This window comes from Pseudophryne corroboree, chromosome 2 (assembly GCF_028390025.1).
Source record: "Pseudophryne corroboree isolate aPseCor3 chromosome 2, aPseCor3.hap2, whole genome shotgun sequence".
In the NCBI taxonomy this organism is placed as follows: domain Eukaryota; kingdom Metazoa; phylum Chordata; class Amphibia; order Anura; family Myobatrachidae; genus Pseudophryne; species Pseudophryne corroboree.
The window spans coordinates 44,611,471-44,630,021 of record NC_086445.1 but is presented as its reverse complement, the minus strand read 5'-3'; the positions used below and the strand labels follow the sequence as shown (position 1 = coordinate 44,630,021).

At 45.5% G+C, this 18,551-nt stretch overlaps 1 protein-coding gene across 1 annotated transcript in view; it reads left to right on the top strand.

The window, feature by feature from the left end:
* Window positions 1-18,551, top strand: part of WNT11 (Wnt family member 11) — a 117,091-nt gene that overhangs the window by 38,025 nt on the left and 60,515 nt on the right. Inside the window, exon 2 of the mRNA XM_063951245.1 lies at window positions 7,204-7,394. Coding sequence (XP_063807315.1) covers window positions 7,318-7,394 — 77 coding nt within the window. The 5' untranslated portion in view covers window positions 7,204-7,317. The remainder of the gene's footprint in view (window positions 1-7,203; window positions 7,395-18,551) is intronic.

Here is an 18,551-nt window from a genome sequence, read left to right as displayed (position 1 = left end):
ATGCTGGGATGTGTAGTTCTACAACAGCTGGAGGGCCGAAGGTCCCCCATCTCTGCTCTAGGGCCTGAATCAGAGATATATGCAAATGCCGCCACAGCTGCGATTCAGTACACGTCGGCTGTGCAAAAATACGCAAATGTCGCAGCCGCTGGGATTTGTATTGTGACGCCCACTGGAAACGTCTGAGAAACGCAGACATTGGACAAACAAGAGCGTAAGAGTACATCCAGACACAGGCAAAATAAAAGAGGGCAAGAAAAAAAAAAGTACATTGCCAAAACTGCTTAGGTGTGATTTATAATGTAAGATGAAGGTGTGAGAGGCACTCTGCTACGGAACTGCGCCAGCCTCCGCCAGCAATGCACCAATGCTGAAACCTACACTGGGTATACATTTACAGTATATAGCATGCTTGTCTACATTCCGGGAGACTACTGAATTTTGGCGAGGACTCATGGGAAAAGTAGACCAACCTCATGAATCCATGGATTATGAGAAAATGGGCGTCCGTTGGGATTAATGTTGCTGTGCACAATGTCACATAGCAGTGATGGTATTCGTGGTACCAATAGAGGTGAAACAGGGGGGCGGCAGAGGGGGCGGGGCTGGGCTAACCGTGCCATTACAGGGAAATACTATGATTACTGCATAGTTGCATAGGGGGTGGGGCCCTGTGACGCGATTACCATAGAAACATATCATTAGGCCCCAATCCTCCGATTCCCATACTATTCTCTCCGTTCTATTGTGCTGAAAACACTTCCCCCCCCCTCTATTGTTTCCTAAGGGGGGGTGGGGGCCTGGTCACACCCCCCCCCCCCCCCCCATCCCCAGGAAACGGCCATTAGCGCCTGAGGCTGTGAGGAAACATTTGCATTAAGTGCACCCTTTGGGGCTTAATGCACGGGAATGAGGCGCTAATTGAATAGGTCCAGTCAGGGAATTAGCCACGGAGTAAGCCCGGTGGCTGATTGAATCTGCCGTCTAGCGTCGCTGATACTATTGCCAAATATTTTATCGTGGTTTAAAACAGGACGGCTCTTTGAAAATACATTTTAAGGAACAATCGCGTCACTTATAATGCATTAGGTTTGTACTTTGTTGTATCCCCTCACAAGTGACATTCTAAAATACAATTTATAAAAATTCCACATTAAATAATCTCCTAAAGGGAAACTTCCTGTGATTTTAAGTTTATCCAAAGCTCCTTAAACACCAGTGAATTCTGAACTATGCTGAACTAAGAGAGACATGTACTAAGCAGTGATAAAAGTGGAGAAGTGAGCCAGTGGAGAAGTTGCCCATGACAACCAATCAGCTTTGACGTAACATTAGTCATTTGCATACTATAAAAGTATACAGAGCAGCTGATTGGTTGTCATGGGCAACTTCTCCACTGGCTCACTTCTCCACCTTTATCACTGCTTAGTACATGATTTACTTACATGCTCATGTTGCCAGCATCACTTCTTGTGTATAAAGGCAGAATAGGACTTTTCCAAATGTTTGCATTTCGCACGTTCTATGCGGCTTATACTGTATTATATACTGTACTGATACTAATGCATTAACGGTTACGTCTACCTGTAGACACAATCAAATGTAAAATAATCAGCAGAAAGGGCTCTTGCGGTGGCTGGGGCGGACGCCATGACTGAAGTGGTCAGAATGACGGCTTTGTAGGCTATTTATCATTGCTGGTGATGAGGCCCTGGAAAGGATGGATCCTTATTGCTTTCTGTCACAGAGATTTTTTTAAAAAGTAATGTTTATTTAAAAAAAAAAAAAAAAAAAAGGTTGCCCAGACAACGGCTTCATTAAAAGCCTGTCTCGGCGAGGAGCGTAATATAGAGTGATCGCTATTTTTATCTCTCTCCACTTTATCTCTCTCCAAGACTTTGGGGTCTATTCATGAAGCAGTGAAAAGTGCGGAGAAGTGAACCAGTAGAGAAGTTGCCCATGGCAGCCAATCAGCATTGAAGCAACATCTATAATTTGCATACTATACAATTGTACGGTGCAGCTGATTGGTTGCCATGGGCAAGTTCTCCACTGGCTCACTTCTCCACTCTTTTCACTGCTTCATGAATAGATCCCTTAGTACATAAACCGCAAAGTACCAGCCAGTCAGCTCCTAAAGGTGCATACCATAGTTACCTACTACTACGGGAGAAAGCAGCCAGGTCAGCTCAGCAGGGGGGCGGGGCAGGACAATGACAAAAAGAGGAGGCGGGGCGGAATGGGGGCGTGGTTACCACGACGCATTGTTTAAGCTACGCCCCCGCTCTGAAATGCAATACAATTTGTAGCTTGGACCCGGTGAGTACCTCCATCTTTAGATCTTTAGATGGTGTTACCCATTTCAAGCTGAATTACCAGGAGAGCTGTCCTTTGCGAGGGTTGGGTATGGGATACCGGCCAGGATCCCGGTCGCAGAATGTCGCTCGCCACAGGTTCTATTCCCAGTTTATGGTTGTCATGGACACCCACGAGTGGGAATAGTCCCTGTTAGTTGCCATCCCCTCTGTCGGGATTGAGAGCTGGCGGGATGTCGGGCTCGGTATTGTGAAGGAGACCACTGGTCACATAACTACATCCCCTTTGCGATTTGAGTGACATTTCTAGGTACATACCAGCGTTAACGCAGGAGGTTCTGTATTTCCTGCGTTTGGCTCCTGGTAATTTGCAGGGACACTGAAAGCTGCCTAAGCTATGCCGAAACAGCTGTTTTAGGAGTAATAGATAGACACCTCCAACTTTTATCCCAGTTGACGTTATGTAGCCTGCTGACTCCTACGCAGCTTCTCCAGGAGGCGACCCCGTCATCTCTCAGAAACACTGCCCTTGCCTTTGGAACCTATTCAGCTTGTAATGTCTCCGTAACACAGGCAATGCGCCAGAATCAAATGCTATATTTGGAAAGAAATAGTACTATTCAGGGACATGTTGACATTTTCTGGAGTAGGCAGTACTTCAAGGGAGAAATTCCGTCAAATGGTTATCATCACCCTACAGATAACTTTATTATCTTCTAGAATCCTTCTGTGCTTTTTAGCCATACGTTTATATCACCAGCTAGAGTTTTTTCAGCGCTGTTGCCTACTCTGTACTGCTCTCTGGTAAGAATGTATCTTCATCCGGAAAGTAACTTTGTGCTGTATCCCAGGCAACCACAATAAACATCTCTTCCCAATAATACAAAGCCATGGCTGGGAGGCACAGAAGATAGTCGGAACCATAAAGCAATATGCTGGGTAAAAGCTGCTGGAGGGCGTACACAAAGCAAACAAATGAAATTGTTGTATCTTGTATTGCATCTTTTGTGGTATCCGTTCAGATGGTCGACCATGTTATGGTCGACAGTCATTAGGTCGACCACTATTGGTCGACATTGACATGGTCAACATGGACACATGGTCGACACATGAAAATGGTCGACACACGAAAGGTCGACATTAAAAGGTCGACATGCATTTTTCTAAAAAAAATTTATTTTGTGGAACTTTTCCATACTTTACGATCCACGTGGACTACGATTGGGAATGGTAATCTGTGCCGAGCCATGCGAGGGGACGCGGTGTACTAATTGGGGTTCCCCGTCACTTTACGCAAAAAACGACACCAAAAAAAGTAAAAAAAATGCATGTCGACCTTTTCACGTGTCGACCATTTTCATGTGTCGACCATGTGTTCATGTCGACCATGTCAATGTCGACCAATAGTGGTCGACCTAATGACTGTCGACCATAACATGGTCGACCTAATGACTGTCGACCATAACATGGTCGACCATTCATACCGGAACCATCTTTTGTCCTGTCCGTGACTTTATGCTGATTGTGCTACAAAGTACTTCGCTTGTGTACATCAGTGTGTGCAAAAGTACTGAGATGCCCGCTCTCAGGATCCAGACATCACTTGGTGCGTCTTAAGATCCCACCGTCAGTCGCACCATTATAACCATCCCCATGTTAGCGCCCAGTTGCCGCCCAGGTACACTGCCAATACAGTTCTGCTACCATGCATCAATTTGTACTGCGTCTTTGGGCCTGATTCAGAATTCTGCGCAAACCCGATGATTTACGTACAGATCCAGTGGTGGGATAATCACTCACAGCCCCCCCCCATCCCCCCGCCTTAGCCGCAGAATGATTGACATGCTGCGGTTAAGGAATCCAATCCCGGGCCATTTTTTCAATCCCGGGTATCGGGATTTAAAAATGGCCAATCCCGGATTTCGAGGGATACCCATGGTTGGCTGCCCCCTCGCTATGCCTCGCCCGCCCAGCACACATAACACACTATATACCGGGGGCGGGGGGGTGGGGACCATACTCCGCTCTCTCCTGGCGGCTCCCAGCAGTGTGTGATGGCACAGCGTGACCTCTCACGCTGCGCTGGGGAGCCGGAAGAAGGAAGCCGGGAAGCGTCTGAGCGTCCTGTGAACGCTCAACGCTGATCCCTCAATCCCCGGGATTGGAGCTTCCAATCCCGGGATTGAATCACGGCCGTTTTTGGCCCTAAATCCCAGGATCCCGCCGATCCCGATCCCGGGATTGGCCACCATAACTGCGGTGCTTGGGAGGCGGCAACCGGGACTATTCTACAAAACGGGGCCCCGTGGGAGGCAAACTTCCCATCCCCGGCAGAGGGGTTCCAACGTCCGATCTCAGTAAGCTTCACCTTACGCAGAATGGCCGAGGGCTGCGAACAGTTGCGATGATGATCCAAAGCTGCCTCTTCGGAAGCAACGATGGGATCGCAGATTTTGGCAGGAGGCGTCAAACCTTCGCAGACGTATTTGTAATTGTTTCAATACAATTTTGAGACCACTAGAAAACAGCTGTGCGTTGTATTGACCGCGTCTGTAATATTCACCCGCAGAGAGTTCAGCTGTAATTTGAAAATAAGAAAAGAAGGAACTTGACGCGGGTTCTGTGCACACTTTGCAGGAACCGATACACACTCAGCCACATGTTTGTATATTAGAGTGAGAAAGTTAATGAGGTGAGAAGGGAAATAATGGGTGTCACTCAATACAGTGCATTCCTTCGTACTGTATCAGACACATGTCAACATCTGCGGGGCGGGGGTGACCCTATATTCTGAGCATCAGAGAGGGGGGGCGAAGTCCTCAGTTCCTCTACGCTGACAATCATTTTCAATGTATCAGGATTGGGTTTTAAATTTGATTTTCACTTCCCTGGCATGTAAACGTATATGGAGAAAAAATAAACAGACATTTGAATCCTACCATATGTAGAGGGTTAATGAAAAAGAAAAAGGAAAACTTCATGCAATCAGGAGATTAATGCAAGCCATACGTTGGGTCTTGTCCTTATAGTAAAGGGAAATGTCTTAAAGGGCTACGGGAATTATTACAGACTATTATACGGCACAGAAATCTGCCGTTTGCCAAGTGCCAACTTTGTCAACATGACGGTAGAGAATATAGGGGGTCATTCCGAGTTGATCGCTCATTAGCAGTTTTTAGCAGCCGTGCAAACGCTATGGCGCCGCCCACTGGGAGTGTATTTTATCTTAGCAGAAGTGCGAACGAAAGGATCGCAGAGCGACTATGAAAAAAAATTGTGCAGTTTCAGAGTAGCTCCAGACCTACTCAGCGCTTGCGATCACTTCAGACTGTTCAGTTCCTGTTTTGACGTCACAAACACGCCCAGCGTTCGCCCAGCCACGCCTGCGTTTTTACTGGCACGCCTGCGTTTTTTCGATCACTCCCTGAAAACGGTCAGTTGACACCCAGAAACTCCCACTTCCTGTCAATCACTCTGCGGCCAGCAGTGCGACTGAAAAGCTTCACTAGACCCTGTGTGAAACTACATCGGCCGCTGTGAAAGTACGTCGCGCGTGCGCATTGCGCCGCATACGCATGCGCAGAAGTGCCGATTTTTGCATCATCGCTGCACAGCGAACATTTTCAGCTAGTGATCAACTCGGAATGACCCCCATAGATTGTAAGCTCTACGGGGGGCTGGGACTGGAGTGAGTGACTGAAATACTCTATGTAAAGCGCTACGAAATATGCGAGCGCTATGAATAAATTAATAATATTCGTAGTAAACATTAATAATAACATAATTGGTTGTATGCAAAGTATATCTCAAGGTGGACATTTTAAGTTTAGATATTGAACCATGGCAGGGAATTTGGCTGTGCAGTGGACTTTCACAGAAATATGGCAGCATGTAGTGAGAGACTCGTTGCAAATTTTCCTGGTAAATTTTTTTATCGCTGCAGCGATAAGAGATGTAGCATTGGGTCTATTTAACATTCTACTCATGCTCTAATAAGTGAGCCGGCAAGAAATATGTTATGTGCCCAAATGTATTAAGCTTTAACAAGAGATAAACTGGAGACAGATAAAGAGTGATAAATGACCAGCCAATCAGCTTCCTAACTGCCATGCCGCAGGCTGTTTGAAAAATGAAAGTTAGGAGCTGATTGGCTGGTCATTTATCACTCTCTACTTTATCTCTTGTTAAAGCTTAATACATTTGGGCCATGTTTTTTAGCTACTGATCACTGCGTCAAAACTTTACGCGTCCCGGTGTTGACCCAGCTGTGTTCCTGCTCCTGCATAGCCATTGGTCAGTGCTGGTACTTACACTACATAGGAAGGAGTGGCAAGATCTGAAGATAGCTCTACGATCTCCGACAGCGCTTACCATAGGATAGAGCAGTTAATGCTATCTTCAGATGGCGTTAGTTATAGAAAAGTTAAACTTTGTGCAGATTGCTGAATTGGGCAAGACAGCCATTCGCCGACAGGACTGTGATGTCTGAACTATTCAACGGTGCATGGCTGCAATACATACCCCCCGTCACTTAAATGTCAGATATTTATTTTTTTATTAACAGTTACTTTATACTCTGCAAAACTATTAGCCTTGATACCTTAAGATATTTTGTGATGAATTACAGATATGAATAAGACAGATGAGTGAGCGTCTGTAATTTGCTTTTTTTAGGTGTTCTTTCATGGTGAATGTTTTTGAGAAAATAACATTGTACTCAACATGAACTCGGGTCGAGTGATGCTAAAATCTAAGCACTTGTGGGTTTCGTGTCATCACTTAAACTGTGGGTCGGCGCCAGAGCGTGATGCGTGTTAGTCAGTTCAGATGTCAGTAAGTGATTTTACCGGAATATATATTTAATGTGATGTTTCCTTATATACTGTAGGTTCTCCTCTTGAGGCAGACGTCCTAACAGCGAGTAAAGATTATAGAAGACATCCGGATTGCAGTCGCCTTTGACGCTTTGTATTTCTTCGCCTGGATTTTTGTGGCTCTGAAAATGAAGATTCAACTATTAATCGGGACATTACTAACCCTCATTCTGCATACGGGGATCTGTCGGGGAATCAAGTGGCTGTAAGTATCTGTCTCATTTATCTATAACGAGTATAACGAGTACAGCCGTCACTAATAATACAAAGCTTCAAAGATTATCAACAGATTTGTCACATATCATTTTTAGCCTTTCAGCAAATGTGCCCACATATATCTTTCCTCAAATTGCGCCAGAAAGCCCCCCCTTGGTGCGCCATGGACTTTGCCACTTAGCTGCGCCATGAGATTTTTTTTTGTGTCATTTTGAATGTTTAACCGTATCTAAGTACAATTAGTGGAAACGTGTACCCACGCTGGCTCGGTTCCTCTCTCCGCTACCGCTGCGCACACCGCAGGTTACTATTCCTAGTCGTAGTCCACGTGGATGGTTAATCAAGCAAAAGTTGGAAAAACTTGAAAAAAATAAACCCCAAAAACTTGTGGCAACCATTTGTGCGTTGACCATTGACAATGTCGGCCTTTTGACCACGTCAACCTACTGTAGGTAGGCATTGACTGGTTCTAGTCGCGTTCTTAGGATTGCTAGAACACAGCGCTTAATCGTATAAGCTATGGGGGTCATTCCGAGTTGATCGCTCGCTGCCGATTTTCGCAGCGCAGAGATCAGTTAAAAAACGGCAAAATTGCGCATGCGTATCCACCGCAATGCGCATGCGCGTCGTACGGGTACAAACAGCATCGTTGGTGTGCAATGCTTCTAGCGAAGAATCCATTCGCACAGCCGATCGCAAGGAGATTGACAGGAAGAAGGCGTTTGTGGGTGTCAACTGACCGTTTTCTGGGAGTGGTAGGGTAAACGCAGGCGTGTCCAAGCGTTTCCAGGGCGGGTGTCTGACGTCAATTCCGGGACCGGACAGGCTGAAGTGATCGCAGCGGCTGAGTAAGTTCAGACCTACTCAGAAACTGCAAAACACTTTTTTGTACTGCTCGGCTGCACATGCGATCGCACACTTGCAAAGGGAAAATACACTCCCCCGTGGGCGGCGACTATGCGTTTGCACGGTTGCTAAAAGTAGCTAGCGAGCGATCAACTCGGAATGACCCCCTTGAGATCCAGCCTTTCCTGTAGATGTGGTGAATCCTTTTCATGTGTCGGGGGATCCAGATCAGATTCCCTCTGATTTAAACGCTGCCAGATCCAATGTTGTCTTTATCTAATAGGTTCATGTAAGCTCATGTAGTGTAAGGTTATGTGCGGCATCCTCTTACCTCTTTGTCTTTTAATAACCAGTATTGTTATATTACGATGTTTGTTCCCTATTGTAAAGTGCTGTTTCCTGGCGCCATATAAATTAAATATAGGGCCTGATTCTGTCATGGATGCAAATGCTTTTGCATCCGGCTCATACGCTGATGAGAATTTACGTAGTTTTTGGTACGTCCGTCCTATTTTGAGTTGGACGGATCTCGTTCTTTCTGTGAAATTGTTCAACTTGGGATGAGAACTGGGTGGCAACTATGCGATCACATGTAAATGCCCTTGCTTGTGGGCGTGTCACGGGCGTGTCAATAGGTGTGCACAGATGCCGACATGGATGTGCCGCTCTGGAACTTTCCCCTTCCGACGAGTCATTGCTCTGGGACATAGACTGCACTCCTGTCCTGGAGGGGGTAGTCCATAATGCGGCAGAGGGGGTAAAGTCCCAGAGCGGCACACCCGTGTCGGCTTCTGCGAGCGCCTATGGGTGTGTGTTGTGGCCGTGTATCTATAGCGCTGTGTGATACAGAGTGGTGCCTACCGGGAGGGAAAGTCTGTTTTTGGTGGATTCTCATTGTGCTGTTTTGAAAAACAATATTGATCATGAATTTTAAAAGATTTATGTTAAAATGTATTTTGTTACAATTTCAGTTTTTGAAAACAGATATAACTGAAAAAGATGTTATCTTATGACACAAAAAAATCCTATGAGTAGAAATAAAACGTTCATAGAATATGAGTGCGGAGCAGCACTTTGTGACGTCTCATAATGGCACTGACGTCATTGTGCCCCCTCTATATGCTCTGTAATCCCCCCCCCCCCCTGTATACTCTGTATTGTGCCCCGGTTTACTTGAACAATCCAAAAATATATTGGTAGGGCAATTTGGCTTCTAGCAATAAAAAATAACCCTAATATACAGTATATATAGGATGTGTGCACTGTGTACTGGTGGTAGGAAATATATAGAGTGTAAGCTCCACTGGGGCAGGGTCTGCTGTGAGTGGCCAAATGTTCTCTGTAAAGCGCTGCGGAATATGTGTGCGCTATATAAATAACTGGTAGTAATTAATAATAAGAAAAAGAAGAAGAAAAAGAAGAAGAAGAAAATTATAATAATAACAATAATAAATTGAGTCATTGTTTAAGTGTTTTCTATAGACAGCAATTGAAACAGTGACAACTGCAGGCCAGTAGAGGGCACTGCACCGAGTACTGAAATACACCCAGGAGGGGCAAAACAAGAAATATGCCCCTGTTGGGCTCTGTTTTCTTCTTTTATAGTTTACTTTTGTTTATTAAACATGTGCACAGTTAATGTTTTCTCTGCAGCTGTCTGGGGGCTGTGGACAAGTGCTGTAGTGTAACAAAAGGTTGGTGCACATGTTTAATACACAAAGGGTGGTGCACATGGGAAGTACAAGGGTCTTTTGCAGGACTCTCCCCGTGTAATAGAAACAAGCAGAAAAGAGAGGTTTGGCTTCTAATTTCTAAGATGAGCATGTACAGATGTGTTGTCATATGCCTACCTTTTTTAGCGCCATTTAGCGCGAGATGCCAGGCTCCGCCACAGGCAGCCATTACTGTTCTTGGGTACTTTCTCATCTTAATGTGCTATCAGTGTACTAAGCAGCCGATAGTGTACATAGGGGCCCATTTATCAGGGAGTGAATGATAAACCGTATGAGAAATTGTATTCCAGCCAATCAGCTCCCAACTGTCATTTTTTTCAAACACATGACAATTGGGAGCTGAACACATGACAGTTGGGAGCTGATTGGCTGGAACATCATTTATTATGCAGTTTTATCATTCACAACACGTTTTATTACTCGTTGATAAATGCGACCCTATGGACCCAATTCAGAGATTCACAGCTGCAGTCACATACAGATGACACCAACGCTCATTGAGTATGGCTGCATTCACTTTGAATCGGGCACTTGCGCGTCTACGGCACACATACATCCCATCCGTTCCCAGAAGTCGCACCTCGCACAGCGCGACTAGGCACAGATGGAGCTGCGATCAGCGTGGCTCCATCTGTACACAGCGGATATGCGCAAATATGCTAATGTAGTAGCTGCCTGGAAATGTATTGAGATGCCCTCCGGCTGCGACGCAAATCTCAGTATCTGCGTATAAACACGCAGCTGCGGTCATCTGAGTGACCCTATGGTCACCTATGGTCATGCAGAATGGCCGCGGGAGCTGAGATGCTGGCGCCATGTTTTCTGCATACGAGATTGCAGAAGCAGGCTGAGACACACCCCAAAAACTGTTGCAACGCACCTGCCTTATTTTCAAACATACCCCCATGAACCACCCCCAAGCCGTCCCCAACTGTCAATCACTTTGCAATGAAATCCTCACTGCAAAAGGTAATGTTAAGGCACCTTAGCGGGTGCGCAATGCGAATAGGGTGCATGAATAGACAGACGATAATCGCTCAACTGCGATGGCCGATCTGCTGTCTTCTCTCGCTCTGCGCCAGGGGTGAATTCCTGCTATGAATGCATCCATCTATTTTCCTCCTCCCGCAAAACGTTAATGGTAGACGTTCCATAAAATTTTATTTTTAAGGATTGACTTTTTTTTTTTTTTTTTTTTGCCAGTTGATTTTCTTTTTGTGAATTAACAGTTGATTTTTATATTAAAGAATAAATATTTCCCGCCTCCCACTCATTGTGTATGTGTAAGGCTTCTACATTCCTACAGATTTGCTAAACTTTTTATGCCTCTAGGGGGAAAAACAGAAAGACCTGTTATTGTCCTCCAAATGATGTTATTTGTGGGACTCTCTTTCAGTCTCAATAGACACAAAAGAAGCCCCTTTCTGTGCCAGGAATTCAGCGGTGGATAAGCGTTAAATGGAATGATACGCACGATCAACTCCGCACAAAGCCCCCTAACCCTATCATTGTCCCCAAACCCAACAGACAAATGTTACGGTTTTGAAAACATCGCAGCCACACAATTGGGCGTCACTCATCCAGCTAATTATCCGAACATATCTGTGGAAAAAAAGTTAAAGAAAAACTTTTACTTGCAATTTACATTTACTTGTTGGACACATCTACGTGATTACGGTTGTCTTTCTGTGTGTTTTATGTTTTTGTTCTAAAAGGAACTTATTAAAATACTTTCCATTACCCGCCGGGACCACCGGAGCTACTAAACATATTTTACTAAAGGCTGATTGTGGTATTTACTGTGCGATCGTCGTTTGTCCGCATTTAATGCCTCCTTAAATGGCAGCAATTAATTAACTTGACAGGCAAACGGCGGGTTGGTTTTAAAAGCAGGCCTTGTCAATACACGTCGGCTCAGACAGAAGCTTCCAAGTATGATCCAGCATGTTGGGGGTTAATCCCCCTCCCCTTACGCCATGTCAATTTCTCCCCCATCTACAAGTTTGTACGAACGACGGCTAAATGCATTTCTTCTGCACTCGCACCTGTTGTGTATCTCCTGGATATTAATTCCTAGATTAGATTTTTTTGCAACTGGAGAGTTCCCAGGTGGGGCTTTTAGGGGTCTTTCTACCAATGTGCGATTCATGGACTCAGCAATTAACCCTTCTTATGCTGGACAATTTTTTGTTCAGCGCTAAAAGCTCTGCTAAATTTGGAAACCCCACTCCCCTATTTACTGCCTTACCCGTCTCATTGCAATTTCCAGTTATTGTCTTGTCTAAAATAAAGATCACAGATGCACACGTTGCATGCAATACAACACAGTCCCGGTGCCCTGCGAAGGTACCCCTCAGTTCCTGGTCTCCTGTTTACTAAGCAGTGGCCCGTGACATCACCACATCCAGCGTCTTCCAAGCCAATTCTAACACGTTTCGTCACCGAGGACTTCTTCAGGGGGTATATATATTAAATGCACAAGCCAGTGATCTTACTGTAAGATTTGCAGAATAGCAGAATAATTTATACTGTACTGTATGGGCTAAAACACACGAGCCGGCTTTTGCCGGCAGGGAAAAAGCCAGATGGTTTTTTCCCGTGCCTGCATTGTAATGAACAGTGTGAGGTGAAGTGTCCTTACACACTGCACGGCCACGGCTGCCGGGTTGCAGCCGGAACTATCCACTGGAAGGTGCGGCTGCCGGGCCGTCTTTGCAGCCAGTGAACCGTGTGTGTGAAGGGGAGCTTTCACACACAACGTTTTTTTCCCAAGCCGTGTCTGATGCTGCGCATGCGCACAGCGTCACACACGGCTCAAAGCCGTTGTGTGTGAGAGACACTGCCGGTTTCTCCCGGATGGCAAAAAGCTGGACAAAGTTTGTCTGGCTTTTTGCCATCCAGGAGAATCCGGCGCGTGTGTTACAGTTCTAAGTATTACTAGTTTTATTTGTTTGTCTTAATACAATAGCTGATTATTTTTCTGTATTTATTATTATGCTCCCTAGAGGTTTACAGAAAGTTTACTTGGTTTCAAGGTACCTATTAACGGACAGGTATATTTTATCGAGCATCTGGTGTTAGATACAGTATCAGGAAGAGCCCCCAAAGTAGATGTATGTTCTGAAGAACTAAAGGGAGCTGCTAATACGGATGTGTCCACATCACCTTTGTTCAAATCGCGTCATATAGCTCCGTTTGGCCATGGACTTTGCACCTTAGCCGCGCCAAGCGTCTTCTTGCTTAAATTTGCATCTTAGAGCCTAATTCAGATCTGAACGCAGCAGAAAATTTGTTAGCTAATGGGCACTGCAGGTGGGACAGATGTAACATGTGCAGAGAGAGTTAGATTTGGGTGGGTTATTTTGTTTCTGTGCAGGGTAAATACTGGCTGCTTTATTTTTACACTGCAATTTAGATTTCAGATTGAACACACCCCACCCAAATCTAACTCTCTCTGCACATGTTACATCTGCCCCACCTGCAGTGCACATGGGGGGTAATTCCAAGTTGATCGCAGCAGGATTTTTGTTAGCAATTGGGCAAAACCATGTGCACTGCAGGGGAGGCAGATTTAACATGTGCAGAGAGAGTTAGATTTGAGTGGGGTGTGTTCAATCTGCAATCTAAATTGCAGTGTAAAAATAAAGCAGCCAGTATTTACCCTGCACAGAAATAAAATAACCCACCCAAATCTAACTCTCTCTGCACATGTTACATCTGCCCCGCCTGCAGTGCACATGGGCCCTCATTCCGAGTTGTTCGCTCGCAAGCTGCTTTTAGCAGCTTTGCACACGCTAAGCCGCCGCCTACTGGGAGTGAATCTTAGCTTATCAAAATTGCGAACGAAAGATTAGCAGAATTGCGAATAGACACTTCTTAGCAGTTTCTGAGTAGCTCCAGACTTACTCTGCCACTGCGATCAGTTCAGTCAGTTTCGTTCCTGGTTTGACGTCACAAACACACCCAGCGTTCGCCCATGCACTCCTCCGTTTCTCCAGCCACTCCCGCGTTTTTCCCAGAAACGGTAGCGTTTTTTCACACACTCCCATAAAATGGCCAGTTTCCGCCCAGAAACACCCACTTCCTGTCAATCACATTACGATCACCAGAACGAAGAAAAAACCTCGTAATGCCGTGAGTAAAAAACCTAACTGCATAGCAAATTTACTTGGCGCAGTCACACTGCGGACATTGCGCATGCGCATTAGCGACTAATCGCTCCGTTGCGAAAAAAAATAACGAGCGATCAACTCGGAATGACCACCATGGTTTTGCCCAATTGCTATCAAAAATCCTGCTGCGATCAACTTGGAATTACCCCCATGGTTTTGCCCATTAGCTAACAAATTTGCTGCTGCTATCAGGTCTGAATTAGGCCCCTTAGTTCCCTAACTAATGCAACAAAAGTACAGAGCCAGGGTACACAGACTATTGGAGCTGGCAGTACATCTGCATGCCGCAAATCTGGGTACTAAGGGACGGCGAATGAGGACACATCTGTAATTCTGCAAATGGTTACATTTATTTACATTGCTGCCTGGGTTCCTAAAGCTCCCCCAGTCTCTCAGTGTTTTTCAGCCATGCTGTTATATCATTGAACAGAATAGTCTATGTGAATTGCCCATGCACAGTTTTGGTCGGGTAGAGGTACAGTATGTTTAGGAAGCAGATTTGTGCCATGTACAGGGGGCATCAAAGATAAACAACTCCCCCTGATAATATAACTTGGCTGAAAGACGCAGAAGGAAGCTCCAAGTAAAGCGTTATAATTAGTAAAAGTTGCAGGAGGAGACATACAGTAATCAAAGTTATCGGAAGACGGATAACCTCTACATTTTAACTAAATCCTACCGTGATTGAGTGCATTTGTTGTTGTGAATGGTTATTATGTAGGGTAAATCAGAGGGCGTACTTATGAAATACGGGATGCCGGTGGTCACATGACCAACAGCGGCATCCCGACACTGTAGATCCCGGTAGCAGACAGGGTAAGTATTTTTACCCTCCCCTGCCCTAACCCTCGGGTGGGTGGTGGCTATGGCTACCCCTCAGGGGGTGTCGGCTATGGCTAACCCTCGGGGGTGGCAGCTATGGCTTACCACCTCCCCTAGTGCCTAACTCTAACCCCCCTAGTGCCAAATCCTAACCCTCCCCCGAGCCCTAACCCTGAACCCAGATACTCACCTTTGGAGTTTGACAGGGAGCCGACCCTGACAGCACGTCCTTGCCACAAAGCGCCAGCTCCGCTAGTATAGGCAAGGATTTATCGTAGTGACAGTCAGTTTATCAAGCCGTGTGCATGTTTACTTTCTTCAGGTGTATGATAAATTGTATATATCCCTCTTGCCCTGAGCCATTGTGGATGACGGGAGATATGTCAGTGCAATACACTAACCGAACTAATGGCGATCCTAGCAACAGTAGCAAAAAGCTTATATTGAGAGGGTCTGGCATTCATTTCATTGCTTAATAATGTTACAATCACCTTCAAGTGCACCCTTAGGGGGGGTTTCCAGTTCCCCAGAACCATGCCGCCCCCACTTCCCGACACAGTGCTGATGGTATCAAGGCTGGTCTGACCAGGTTTACCTCCCTATGTGGGTAGTCACCAGGGTCCGCACTAGCACCACCTTTCCTTTAGTCATTTCTGTCTATGGCTGCGGCCAAATGTGCCCTAGGGAAGCAGATATTGCTCAACTGCGGACAAATTGGATTTGTGTCCATCTCTTAATCCGCCCCATGTAGAAATCCTGCATCTGCCCCTAATGTGTAACCTAATTCCTCAGTGATGTGCCAGTAACTGCCAATAGAGGTGTCTTACTGATTGATCCCTGTTTTAGGACCCCATATATTCAACAGGTGTGGTATGGAAGGTAGATAGTAACTAGGTCGATAGTGTCTAGGTCGACCACTATTGGTTGACAGGGTCTCTAGGTCGACAGGGTCTTTAGGCCGACAGGGTCTAGGTCAAAAGGTCAACATTAGTTTTTATATTTTTTTGGTGTTGTTTCCTTCGTAGAGTGACCGGGAACTCCAATTAGTGCGCTCGCTTCGCTCGCCATGCTTCGGACAAGGTGCCTGGCTCCACTACCACTTCGCTCGGCACAGATTACCGTTCCAGTCGTAGTCCACGTGGATCATTAAGTATGAAAAGGTTCATAAAAAGAAAAAAATCGTGAAAAACTCATGTCAACCTTTTGACCTGTCGACCTAGAACATGTCGACCTAGAAACCCTGTTGACCCAGTTACTGTCGACCAATAGTGGTCGACCTAGATAGTGTCGACCTAGTTACTGTCGACCTAGAGACCGGATCCCATATTCAACATGCAAAAGGTCTCTAGGGTCAAAAGGTTGACAGTAAAAAGGCAGACTGTGTCTAAGGTCAACAGGTACAAAGGTCAACGTGTAAATAATCAACAGAAAATGTCGACACAATTTATTTATTTTTTTACATTTTTGGGGTTTCGTTTCTTATGTTTCATCATAGTGTATGTGGGTCTGGGACTGAGGGTCGACAAAGGTCGACACACCTTAGGTCGACACCAATTGGTCAACACACCTTATGTCGACATGAACAATGTCGACATGGAAAAAGGTCGACATTAGTTTTTTATGTTTTTTTGGTGTCGTTTTCTTCGTAGAGTGACCGGGAACCCCAATTAGTGCACCGCGTCCCCTCGCATGGCTCGCTTCACTCGCCATGCTTCGGGCATGGTGCCTTCGCTCCGCTACCGCTTCGCTCGGCACACTTTACCGTTCCAATCGTAGTCCACGTGGATCGTTAAGTATGAAAAGGTTCAAAAAAGAAAAAAATTGTGAAAAACTCATGTCAACCTTTTTCCATGTCGACCTTGTTCATGTCGACCTGTTGTCCATGTCGACATTTTGTCCATGTCGACATAAGGTGTGTCGACCAATTGGCGTCGACCTAAGGTGTGTCGACCTTTGTGATGTCGACCTGGAGTCCGGATACCGTGTATGTGACCACAATTAGTGTACTGATTGTTCACTTGCCATGCTAATTGAACATTGCTACGCTCGCCATGCTTCGGGTAGGGTTACTTTTCCCAATTGTAATCCATGTAGATGGTAAATGATGCAACATCGTAATGTTGACTATTTATAGCTGTCGACCTTTCGCCAGTGTTGACCTATTGCGCGTCGACTATATGGGGTTGACCTATTGACTATACACTATCTGTCTATCCAGTGTCTGGAACCCGTCGTGGGTGTGGAATTAGAATTAGGTCAACAGTCAATAGGTGGAACGCATATGGTCGACATACAATAGGTCGACAGGGTCGAAATGTCGACAAGGTCAATAGGTTGACATGTAAAAGGTAGACTGTACAAAAGGCTGACGGGTCTAAAGGTCAGCATGGAAATATATTAAACTCAAAAAGGTTGACTCGTTTTTCACGTTTTTTGGGTGTCTTTTTCTATGTTAAACCACATGTGACCCCAATTAGTGTACCGCGTTCATTTCCCACACTTAGGGCAAGGTGCATCACTCCGCTACCTCTGCGCTCGGCTCACAGGTTACTATTTCTATTCGTAGTCCACGTGGATGAAAAAGATGAAAAAAAGGATGATGAAAAAAAGGTGAAAAAAACAGATGAGAAAAAGGATGAAAAAGTTAACACCCCCCCCCTAAAAAATCTTGTGTCGACCATATGGTGTGTTGACTATTACTATGTCGACCATTTGAACCTGTCAACCATTTGTACTGTACCTGTCTACCTTTTGTACTTGTCATCCTGAAGGGCCCCATACACTAGAACGATAATGCCCGATTTCATCCAATTTCGGGCATTCGGGCCGATATATCGGGTGAAATCGGGCATTTTGGAGGTGTTTCCGTTCCGATCCGATGCGTGTTCCCGTGAGGGTCGGATCGGCTCCCCTAGATCGTTAGTGCTGCACTCGTGATATGTCGGTTCCCACAGGCATGCCTGGGATCGCATACTATATATCGCATGCAAAATGTACCAAATCGTATGGAACTGCTTCCGGGAGAGTTCAAGGGAATTCGCCTCCGGCTTCAGCCTCAGACATATCGTTGTAGTGTATGGGGCCCTTAGTGCATGTCGACCATATGTGTTTGACCTATTTATGTTGACCTACCGTCCAGATCCTATTCTGCACCTAAGTTGGAAAAAGACGTAGATTTGATGTTATAGGGTAGAGAAGGTGCATTTACACAGAGACGTCTCCCGTGGTACAGCCATTTCCTCTCTGCAAAAGGAGTTGCTGGAAACTCCACCGCACTCTTGTACGTTTAATGAGCCCCCTGATTGCACTTCTGCAGGGAAGTACATTACCTGGTGCACTTCATGCAATGCGTCATAAACCTTCAAACACACAGAACTAGAACTTCTCCACTCTTCACACTACTTGATACATCACCCCCTAAGTTTGTTAGAAGTTCCATAGCAACCAGTCAGCTTTGACGTAGAATTTTACATGTACATTCTAAAAAATGATAGGTAGATGCTGGTTGGTTGCTATGGGCAACGTCTCCACTTTTCCACTTCTCCGCTGTTTGAACTCCATAGTAACACTGTA